General features: G+C 44.7%; 1 protein-coding gene and 1 non-coding gene across 2 annotated transcripts in view; one reads left to right on the plus strand and one right to left on the minus strand.

Annotated features, from left to right (window-relative positions):
* The window catches only part of LOC8031629 (solute carrier family 25 member 40), a 42,719-nt gene that overhangs the window by 12,519 nt on the left and 18,082 nt on the right, over positions 1–12,118 (plus strand). The window contains exon 7 of the mRNA XM_029982190.3: positions 5,525–5,622. Coding sequence (XP_029838050.2) covers positions 5,525–5,622 — 98 coding nt within the window. The remainder of the gene's footprint in view (positions 1–5,524; positions 5,623–12,118) is intronic.
* On the minus strand, positions 9,078–9,159 carry Trnas-aga. Its single transcript has one exon. It is a non-coding gene; the product is annotated as a tRNA-Ser (tRNA).

Below are 12,118 nucleotides of genomic sequence, written 5' to 3' on the forward strand. Positions count from 1 at the left end.
ATCTGTGTCAGCGACTTCAGGGCACCTGCGACGGGTTTCTGGGTATCTAATGTTAATTTTGCATCTCACACTCAAGAGTTAGTGTGTGAGGCTCTAGTAACGTAATAGAAATATAATCACAAAAAATGTGATCAGCTTGGACGTAATAGGTGAAAAAAGTACAGAGCTTCAAGCAGCTTTTTTTGTTGATTACATTTTGGTATAGACCAATAAAGAACCGAGACGACCAAGATGTGCAGCACTAGCTAGAGAATTTTTTTATTGTTGCAACTCGCACCAGTTACGAAAATCTGGACAACCCGCGCATTTAGAAAGTTGCAGGCAGAAATATGAATGGAAATCAGGCTGGAAAGCATCGCAATTGTTGCCACAGGCACTTATTTAGTGGTTAGTATTTAGTGTGTTGGAAAACATAAGTGCCACAGGCACTTATGTTTTCCAACGCAGCGGAGGGACGCACGCACGTGAACGACACGTGCGTGCGTCCCTCCGTCGCTATTGCAACTAAAGCCTCTCTCTTCGCTTCTCCCCGCTTCTTCGAGCAACATCCTTGTGCCGCTTGCGGCTAGCGCCGTCAGCGCTGTTATCTAGTGTCGCACAGGGAAGCGTGCTCGCTGCGCCGGTCATCGGCGCGGTCGGCGGGCTGTTCCAGAAACCGCACTATAACCGGTATTTCCCTTCGCGCGCCTGCATTTTAAGCGGTATGTAATTACATGCAGTTCAATGGGAGGCGAACCGGTGGTTTAAAAAAAACGTGTTATACCCGTTCCTGCACTATAAGCGGTTATGTTGTAAGTGGTCTATACTGTACTGGATTCCCAAGTTTCGAATTTTGAGGGTAATGTCCCGGCATTGTTTTCAATTGTTTCAAACAATAAAAAAAACATGATTTTGATGTGTCAGTGCCCCTTTAAATTGGCACACAGTCGGGTATCCACATTTCTCTCGGTCGCGAGGACGAGTGGTGTCTCATTTTGAGCTGGGCAGGGGCGAGTTTGTTGGCCACTTTGATCCGCGGCTTCTATGGCACTGTGCGAGCCTCGCGATACTGTGGGAGGGCATCTGCCCATATTTTTAGGCTAATGGGAAGTTTTTTAACAAACAATGGGCCTGGCTCGGATAACCCTGTAAATTTGAAGAGCACCCCTGGATGTCATCCCGGTTTTTGGAGCATATAGGTCAAGAACGCTCACCTGAACTTCCTTCATATTGAATGCTGGCACTCCCCCCAGCTGGAACGCCTGGGTGAGGTCTCGCCCAGATAGATTTGGTCCAGGACATCCCACTGCTATCAGTGTGCCCACTTTTTCCTGGCCTTGTAACAAAACTTGAATTTTCAAATGCCCTCATACGGTTAGCTTGCCCAGGAAACAGGAGAGCTGCAGCAATCATCATTTCATTTATCATCATTTATTTTCCTTGAGGGCCCCAGGGGGCAATATACAAGGGAGTGAACACACTAAAAACATCAACAAAATAGTTAATAAAAAACACGCTGTAACCTATACTTGTATTTCAGACAGAAAGAGGTTAACGGCTGCAGCAAACTTGTTAGTGTCAGTCATGTTTACAATGAGGTCAGGTAATGAGTTCCAATCGTCAATAGCAGATGGTAAAGTCGACATTTTATAGGAGACAGATGACAAAGTAATTGAGCGCAGTTTACATGAGTGGTCAAAACGAGGGAAAATACGGTAGGGAGGTGATAGTAGAGAATCTTTTAGATGGTTGTTATGGTAAAAGATTTTGTGAAGAAGAGTGAGACGTGACACCCTTCGACGTAAAGGAAGTAAGTCAAGGTTAGCTGATTTGCGTAATCCTGATATGCTAGTGTATGGGGAGTAGTCAGAGTAAATAAAACGAAGACCTCTGTTTTGAACGGATTCAAGGTTGTTAGTTAGATATGATTGCCATGGTGACCATATGGATGAAGCAAATTCAAGTTTAGATCTGACCAAGGTCGTATAAGCTAGTAGTTTTACTGAAGGTGTAGCTAGTCTGAGGTTACGGCGAAGAAATCCGAGAGTACGGTTAGCATCGGCAGTGACAGCATTTATGTGAGTAGTCCATGACAGATCAGAGGTCAGGTGAACGCCTAGGTATTTATATGAGGAACAGGTAGCTACTGGGATAGTGGAAAGGTGATAAGAAAAGGATGAAATATGTGAACTGCGGGTGAATGATAGAGATTTACATTTATTAAAGTTTAAAGTCATTTGCCATTTGTGGCACCACTGAGTTATAAGTGCGAGGTCATTCTGCAAAATTTGATTATCGTGGTTTGAATTAATAGGTCTATAAATTACACAGTCGTCGGCGAAGAGACGTACGTGTCCCGCGTAGCCTTGGCAAACTGTTTTGATATACTTGAGAGACAGGTAGGCTATGCAGTGATGAGCACAAAAGCTTCAGTGTCAAGTTGCATCTTCAAGAACACTCCTTCACAGTCAAGCACTCAATAAGACGGTTTGACTAGGTTAGTGCAATCAATCCAACAGTGCCCAGGTCATAGAAGTCACTGTCTGGCACCTCCTTCTAGCAAGATGCCCAGCACTTGTTGTTGGCATTGGGAGCACGGCGGGCTCCAAAAAGGACAATTCCTTGCTACGTGGCCGGCCTTATAACTCCTTTCACACTTTCTCTTTGTGCTTGTGGTTCCATTCTTTCTACTTCCGCCAGAATCCTTGTTGTCGCCCACAGGGGGTATGGACTTCCCAGTCATGGTGCGTGTTCTGTGGTCGCTGCTCCATTTGCTAGACGTTGGCTGCGGCCATTTCGGGTACCAGGGCATCGCCTTCTGCTTCCTGCCTCGCTAAGGTGGCTCGGCGAGCAGCTTGCGGCACACTCCCGGATCTCAAAGCCCGCACACAATGCAGTCCTGCAGCGTACGGTCCTGCATGGCTGCATCGTTTCCTTTGTCTGGAATCTTCCATGTCTCGAGAATTACTTCCCTTGCCGACATGCCCAGTCGCTTATTTCGCGTGAAACGCTTGTATCACTCTGCGGTTTCATTGCACTGAGATGAGAAGTGATTGTGCAGCGGTTGGGCCACTTCAGAATGCTTCTAAGTCACTGGTTTTTCTGAGCACACATCATACCCTGGTACTTCAACCATCTGGATGCTGAGTGCACTGGCCGGTCAAGCTTGTTTCTTCTTTCAATCTGTTAGGTCGTCTGCCTCGACACGCGTCTTTGGGCGAACCGTTTGTCAGATCTGTCGTTGGACTGCGGCAGGCTGTGGCACGTCGCCATGTTATCACGCTTGCATTTCGTCATGCCGCAGTCCTAATGGCGCGTTTCCACTTCCGGATTCGCGACGGATCCGTGCAGGTGGAAAGTGGATTTTGGAGCTGGGTAGCGAAGTCGATTCATTGCTGGCGGAAAATTTGAACCAGTCCGGGACCCACATCCAGATTTCTCCCCAATGACAGTCGATTTCGCCACCCGGCTTCAAAATTTACTATCCGCCTGTGCGGATCCGCAGGTGTAGACGCACCATTGGTACAGACTGAACGAGGCTTATTGGTGGGCGTGCAATGTATAGTGCAATATTTCCCAGTGTTCGCAATGCATGCTGGCGCATCACAGTACCACACTGGTAGTCTAAAACGCTTTTTCATAACAGATCCTTTCCAGCAATGTTTCGGTGTTTTTCACCTTATGAATATTGAGCCGTTAAAAACCGCTAGGAAAAAACCGACCTGTGAAATACACCTTTAAACGAAAAGTTTAGATTGCTACGTGCAGGCGTCAATGCTTTTCGACCCATTTGAGATCGAGCCTGGTGACTTGGGACAACCTACACATTGGCCCCGAATAGTATCAAAATATCTGGAATGCACCCAAAAATGTATATCAGTACAGGAATACAAGATGCAGGTGCAAAGTTGTATCTCGGTACAGAAATATAAATACACAATGTATTTCTGAAATAGTATCGCAGTATATTTGTATCACAACACTGGCCTGATCCTGCACTCTTGTCCAATCCGTGTCTTTGCTCAATCTCACTGTGATGACATTGAAATTCTAGTGCACGGTCTTTGACTAGTATTCTAGGCGGTGTTGGTCAACCACTGAGCTATCATCATGTAAGTGGCGAGGTAAAAAGTAACAGGTTTTACATCTCTGAGTATACAGATATCAAGCAGAATCGCTTGATATCTTGTGGGCTAAGCATGGTAAAAGATAGCAATTCAAGGGAGTCAGAGATTTTTAGCTTTTGGCAATACTCTTGCATGTGTTTTCATATGTATAGTCTCAAGGAGATTAGATCTACTAGATAAAAGTGGGGCTTAAAAAAAGCAAAGAAACTTGGTGGCATTAAAAATGATGTTTGCTAGCTGCTACATGGGAACGAAAACTTTAGAATGATTAATATGAAAGTGAATGAGAGCACTTTAACTGACTTGCAAGCTTTGCAAATCTATATCTCGTGTGATGGCATGACTACAGAATTGGGGTTGTTCAGGGACGCTTTCTGTTGAGGGGACACACCCCCTAAGGGGGTCAACTTTTGAACCCTTGTCATAAAATGAATGAAATTTGCAGGGTAGGCTGGTGATTATGCTAGACGGTGTATAAAAAAATTTTAGGCCTGTCGGTAAAATGGGAAGGAGATTAGAGCAGCTTCTATCAGCAACACGCCCTCATTGTTTAGTTAATCTATCGTTGGAAAACTATCACAATATTAAAGATTTTTATTCGCTAGATATGTATCAGAATGCCTAGAGGGTGCGGCTATGGAACGTTTTTTTTGTAGAGAGTAATTTATTTCTATAAATTTTCTCTTCTGCAAACTTGGTCAACTTTTTGGTTGTCTGTGTCTTTGACAAAATGTCAACATTTTTTATAAAAGACATCTGTAAAGTGACAAAAACATTTCCATAGCCGCATTCCTTATTAAATTTTAGTCAGGAAAAGGGAAGAATGAGCCTTCCCCGTTTTGCTATTATCAAACGATATGTTGACTAGAATGAAATTTATACCAAAAAGTGGAACGGAGATAAATCCGTTCAAAGTGCTCTGAACCCTACCTTTTCTTTAGCTTTGTTGGACAGAAAATAATTTATAAAAAATTAATTATGCAGTGTAAATTAAACTTTTTGGGAATACTCTCCAGATGTTAATGGATGTAAATATGTCATTTTACAAAATCTTTGTTGGACAGAAAATAATTTATAAAAAATTAATTATGCAGTGTAAATTAAACTTTTTGGGAATACTCTCCAGATGTTAATGGATGTAAATATGTCATTTTACAAAATCTTTGTTGGACAGAAAATAATTTATAAAAAATTAATTATGCAGTGTAAATTAAACTTTTTGGGAATACTCTCCAGATGTTAATGGATGTAAATATGTCATTTTACAAAATCAACTTTTTTTGCAGAAATTTTTTTTTTTCTGGGCAGTGTCCGCTTTTAAGCAGTCCATTTAAGTATTGCAGTGCATATTATGTTGATTGACTTTCCAACTACTGAAACCTGACTCTGCCTCAAAATTTTTCTTCTGTTGGTATTAGGCATCTACTGGACTATGTATGAACTTTTAAAGCGACAGTGCAAGCAGACCGAACCAACATTCATGTTCAGCTTTGCTGCTGGGGCCATGGCAGGAACTGTGAGTACCTCTGACTAGCAATGTCTCTTTTATCCTTAGCCATGTATTGTTTTTCCCCTGCATGTTTCTTCACTGCTGTATCAAAGCTGCTTGCAATGTGCATGCGGGCTACATAAAGAAGGGACCTTTTTTCGAGTAACGAGGGCCATCTGGGAAGTCGGGGTTGTCAGCGAACTACAAATGTGGGGCAGCCGAACACGCCTTCGCTTATCAGAACAGATTAGCATCTTGCAGCTATATATCGGTTTTCATTGCTTTTGATGGCAATGCTTTAAAGAAAATTGTTAAAAAAGACTAACTATGTGCAAAGGTAGGTGCTGACATTGCTGGTCGTGCCCTTGGAAAGTGGTGATGGCGAGAAACAAGTTTAAGGGAGAGGGTGTATGCATTTGCAGAGCTTTACTGGAGACATGTATTTTGGAGATGAAAGAAATCTAACGAATGGAGCATGCCCCTGATTAGGCAAAAAGGCACACAGGGCTAACTTATTCAAAGTCGTCAGTATGAAATGAGAGTACCATTGAGTAGCATCTCCGTTGTTATCAGTCTTACATGCTAGTATGTTGTGTGTGCCTTAGTGGTAGTCATACACATTTCATGTACACAATCCATAAGTTGATTGTATGGAGTGGTTTTCCCATTTTTTTTATATGTCACTGTGGTGATCAGTAGCTCACAAAAGCACATGATCATCAACAGTTGTCCAAAATTAGAGAAATGTCTACCATTGCTTGAAGAGGTATGATATTACAAAAAAACTTTTAGCCTTTCCACTTTGGTGAAGAAGGAAGACCAGCAAAACTGCTATGGTGGAAATAAAGTAATGGCCAGCCGCAAGTCGGCAAGCCAGAGTGACAAGCGGACAACCAGCAAACACAACACTCTGGACAGCTACCGCCATCTATGATTGACAGCGGCAACCAGAGTTCTGTGTCAACATTTTGTCACGGGGGACACGATCCTTGGGTAACTAGCCTTTAAAGGGACACTGACAGGGTATTTATGCTCGCCGAGGTTTTTAGTTGTTCGTGACATATGAGAGCTCAACTACCCAGAACAGAATTTGCGGCTCGAAATTCGGTTTCTTTCCGCCCGAAAACCGCCGATCAAGAACTGGCCGGTTCGAGTCTCGCTCACTCTCTTTTTCGCGGTCACGGGCCGTTTTCTAAGGTATCGATGCGACCACCAAATTTAATCAAAGTCGTGGGTCACTGAAGGCACACACTCAGTATTAAAAATAGAAAAAAAATATGAAACCCGTTTTTTTGTGGCTTCTAAAAAGCTGTAAATACGTTGATTGAAAAAAAAAAGTTCCACAGACAACCGGAAGCATTCTGTGCGATCGTCGTTTCGCGTATCGTGGGACTCGTGGGGACGGCGATGGTAGCGGACGACGGGCGTGGGGCCTCTATTTCAGAACTGTCGTTCGCGGTACCGGCGAATTCTGTCTACCGTTAAAAGAGAAATTTGGGACTGATCAAAAGAATATGTATTCTTCCCGTACGACACGCCCGACCACCAAGCCGATTTGCACGAAGACGTCGCCGAGCCGTCGCTCCCTTCTCATGGCTGAAGACATCGCTCGCGCAAACGTCAAGCACGACGTGTCTACTTCGAGTTGAATATTCAGGCGTACGATTTCTTTACTAGGTGCGAATGTCCCCAAGGCGTGGTGCTTCCCGACTTCGACCCGGGAGTGCTTTTGCTAGAGAAAAATCGGCAGCAAACTTTCCAACTTACAGTTTACCGGCTGAATTATTACTAAGGAAAGAGATCCTCCGGTGAAGAGATGCCCCTGTAGCTCAGTGGGAAAGACGTCCGGTTCACACGCGGTAGGACCAAATTCGATCCCCTGTGAAACTTTTTTCTTTTTTTTTCAAACATTTTCTGATGTTTACATTTTTTTACAATCATCACTGAAGAAACAAAAAAAAAATAACAAACAAATGTTGTGGACGATACTTTGCTGAATTAAATGGCCTGGGATTTCCGTTTTGACACCTGCGAACTCAATGTAATCACTTTCCACAAAATGCAAGGAGCATATAAATCAGGTAGCGTCCGCTTTCCGAGGTGTACGTATATGTTCTACAGGAATTGCAGCCAGCCATCGGTCCCGATCCCGTTGATCTTTCGGAAACTCTGCCGCACAATGCCACTTTTTTTCGGATGTAGGACATGTGAGCCAGCTCTTCACGCAACATCTTGGGTGTATTCTTTTCGGAGCCGATCATGAAAATTCACCACGGGCACTCACTACTCATCTCCAACTCCTCAATGTACAAAACAACTCATCTTGGAGTACAGAACAACGAGCGGAACAAACATAACTGCAAAAAAATCACACGGCGAGCAGTTCCCGCACGCCGCATCGCACGCTGCATGTCGTGTCGTCTGCTACAAAGAGGAGAAAAAAAAAAACAAAAAAAAAAAAGACGCACGGTTGGGTGTAGCCACGTGACTTCCGCCACTCGCACCTCTCTCTCCACTTCTCCGCCCTCCGTCAGGTTTCGGTTTCGAGCAGTTGCGTCTTTTGGCTTTATTAAAAAAATATGCTATTCTGTTGCAAAATATTAATTGGGTAGTTCTCCAACACCACAATAAAGTGCCTGGCAAAAAAAAAAAAAAAAAATTTTGGGGGTGTCAGTGTCCCTTTAACAGCTCCGCTGTAAAAGCAGGACCCATGCACCAAGTCAACACCCTCAAACCCTTGAAATTGCATCCAGCAATATGTGTGGAGTAAAGTGCTGCACACAAGTTGAATTTTAACATTTATATGGCTGGCACCTATAGTAACCGGTTTCACACTCTTGAAATGGAAAATGAAATATCGACTGTAAGCAAAATGCTGTCGTAGTGCTAGTCTCTTCACTAACTGTTCACTGCTAGCTGAATGTTTTGTTTGAGTTGATGGGAGTTACCTAGCCCCGCAGGTCAGATTATGTGTTTATGCATAAAGCAGTGCTTTTCTAGTAGATGCTAAAAAAATTAGCTTCATTCTTCCCAAGAGAAAAAGAGAGAGACAGAAATGCAGAGAAAGAAAACAGACGCCAGTTCAGGCGTGTTCACTTTGCCGCAGCGGGTTAATTCTAGTGCCTTTTTGCCAGTTGTACTCACTGCACACAGTGCTGGCACATTCCCATTGTTACTTTTTTTTTCTCACTTTTTCGGCACATTTTACATCTACCTCTGTGCTGCATCATGTTTTGTGTTACCATCGCCTTTCCCATATTAGTGCAAAAAAAGTGTTCTCTTTTCATTTTTTTTTTTGCCACCGAAAAGTTTTGGCTTTTTTCCCGCCAGCCCCAGCAAGAGGGTTTCCCTGTGAGGTCTGTGTATGCGCTGGAACCTATTTTAGGGGCGAAGCTCCTTAGGATATGGCCTTGTCCGGCGTCCGTGCTCACATCGATTGCTATCCCATCTGACTTCTTAAAAGAAAAAAAAAAAAATGTTTGCGCAATCGACAGGATTTGAACCTGTGCGGGGAGACCCCAATGGATTTCTAGTCCACCGCCTTAACCACTCGGCCACGACTGCGGGACGAGTAGGAGGCTCTGAGATGTGGTAGTAACTCAAGAGCTGGGGACGTCATGGATGATATGTTGCATGCAGCCGCTCAACGTCTATACAGGAAAGGGCGCTGCGGTCAAATGCGTATATAATCGCGTTAAACTTTGCATGCATTGGCTCAACGTTTATAGACAAGAGGGTGCTGCGGTCAAATGCTTAAAAAATCTGTTTGATCAGCACCACCAAAGCTTTGCCCGAATCAACATCATCCACCTCGTGGAGATGCGGTCATTTTTAAATAATCAAGCACCCACGTGTGTGCCATTTCAGAGGCAGTGCCAGCATCCTAACTTGACGCCAAGGACATGAGCTGTTGAATACTAGAACACGTTAGGAAAATACTTTCCGCAAAGTGACTTTTGATCATGTCTTGCCTTCATGATTTGTGTAGGCTTTTCATAGTGAATTCACTTGCATTGGACTGACACACACACATTAGTGATGCTATCGAGAGTGTTTTATTCATCCATTACTCTTTTGTTTACATGTATTGTCACACTTTTGATGAAGAAAATATGCATCTTATTATAAATGGGAACTACTTACAGTAGAAACTCATTAGTACACTTTTCAAGGAAGCATGGTAAAAATGCATATAATCTGGGAAAATGTAACAATTGTTAACACTTTTAGGGGCCTATAGATGAGACAGGAAGCAACTCACACTGCAGTTTTATTATGTAATCTTACTTGGCTGTGGAGAACTACTGTATTTTGTAAGCAACAAATACGCAGGAAAAGTGTGAGAAATTCAACTCAAGACCTCAGGCAACGGCGCCATCGTGTCGGATCTCACGTCCGCGCAGCGTAAGCGGATGTCCAAAATCGAACCTGCTGCACAGGAAACGGAGAGGAGGAAAGAGCTCTGAGGGAAGTTTGAGCTGGGAACCCCAGAGACTTAAATAGGGAGATTCGATCGCAAAGCACAGACAAAAAGAACTTGCTAAATTCCCTTTCTGTAAATATTCTTCGAACATTTTCATTAAATGTTTTATTTTTGTTTTCACGTTATGATTCCCGACAATCACTTCTAACATGGCGACGAAGAACAAGGAAACCACCCCCTTGATGAGCAGGGCTTCAATGGGCGGCAGCGACGACAAATTGCTGGACGAACGACAGCCACCGAGGTCTCATGAAGTCACGACAACTGCCCTGATTTCCTCGCAACCACCATTGTTGACACCGCACCGACCGCACCATGTCATAGAAATCGCTGCAATGGGCACTACGATCACGACGGTTATGGCATCAGCCCTCGAGATGATTGCACGACTCCTGGAACGGCAGGTCACGTCACCTCCCAACAAAAAACCCGATGAACATCACTACTACCTTGGACCTGACTTCAACGCTCCCGACTCACTCCGGCAAAGAGACAGAAAGCTTCGAAGATTGGCTCGCTGCCATTGAGTCGATGCGAGACCACTTAGCCTGGAACAACCCAGCGACGTTGAGCATTGCGAAATCGCGCCTCCGCAGACGAGCCTTTGAATGGCACTGCACTGACAGCATGAGACTCATACTAAACCGTATGGACAGCAGCAGTCAAATCGGAATTTGACGAGCCTTTTCTTTTTCGCCAATGGGTCTCCCACGTGAACGCTTGGACCCAGCAGCAGGAAAAAAGTCTTGCAGACTACATGTACGTCCACCTGTAACATATCAAGTGTAGAAAGTACCCCCTCACGGACGTGGACATCATTGACTGACTGATCGAAAGCTCTTTAACAAACATGCACAAACCGATGCTGTCTGCATTTTACGACTTGCACCGAGAATCTATCTCCGACTTTCTCAGCTACGTAACACGCCTTGACCGACAGCAGGTACGAATATGAAACTACAACGGGCCTAGCACGGTAACCGAGGCAAGATCGCCTCCAACAATAGGCAGAGCAACTCTTCAACCTCAAGTGGTCTTCGGTGGTGATCTCACAGATCACCGCCAAAGACCACAACACTGCCTGCCAGATTGTCATCGCACATGCGTGCAAGGAGTTACAATGAAGGACATTATGCGAAAGACTGCTCCGAACTGGGCACACGCGCACCGAGGAGCAGAAGGCAGCCGCCACCCAACGAAAGTAAAGTCGCACACCGCGCCGAACCGCGACTTCCAACAAGGCAACAGATCATGTCAACAGTGTAGTTTTCACCTACGCTGATTCTTCGAAAAAGACCATCTCATTTCCCATGATCATCAGCGGCCTGCAGATTCTGCACTCAGGGACACCGGATCTGCCGCCACGCTCATTTCAGAGGACTTCGCACGGTCCCACAGTTTCTGCGTCACACCTGACGACAATGTTTAGCGGAAAGAACCGTTCGGCGAAGCTCAGCACTTGCTAGGCACCACCAAAGTGACCATCACGATCGGACACGTGGCTGCTACGGTCGATGTTAGAGTTGTCTAAAATCTCTCGCGCACCCTAAACGTCGGACTTGTCTGGTGCGAAGCCATTCCCTTTGACTATATTGAGCGCTACAGAAATGCAACTCACTCTATTGAATGGATTTCAAAAACGCAACCAACACCTATTCGTTTCCACTCGTGCACATCAGCGAGCATGGACAGCCCGATTTCGCATTTCGTCAAGCTGATTCCTCATTCCATTGACAAACCGCTGCAGCTTGAAAGCGCACAACTTCATGATCCCAGAGGCACAACAGATATGTCAGCCGAGACCGGCTCTCATTGCACACCAGATTTCCTGTGCCCCGATGCGCACCCCAAAACACCACAGCGGGACGTGATCTGTGTTACCATTCACAGATCCATCAAAAGTAACAATTCTACGGTGGGGGAAGAAGCGCATTTTCCACACCTCCTTATGTCTGACAAAGTTAGAGACACCGTTTGCTCTCTCAACCAGCCCTTAGTCATACGCGACAAGGATTTTGCGGAAGTAAAACACACTCTTCT

The sequence above is a fragment of the Ixodes scapularis genome, unplaced genomic scaffold (genome assembly GCF_016920785.2).
Source record: "Ixodes scapularis isolate PalLabHiFi unplaced genomic scaffold, ASM1692078v2 PGA_scaffold0__279_contigs__length_252992795, whole genome shotgun sequence".
In the NCBI taxonomy this organism is placed as follows: domain Eukaryota; kingdom Metazoa; phylum Arthropoda; class Arachnida; order Ixodida; family Ixodidae; genus Ixodes; species Ixodes scapularis.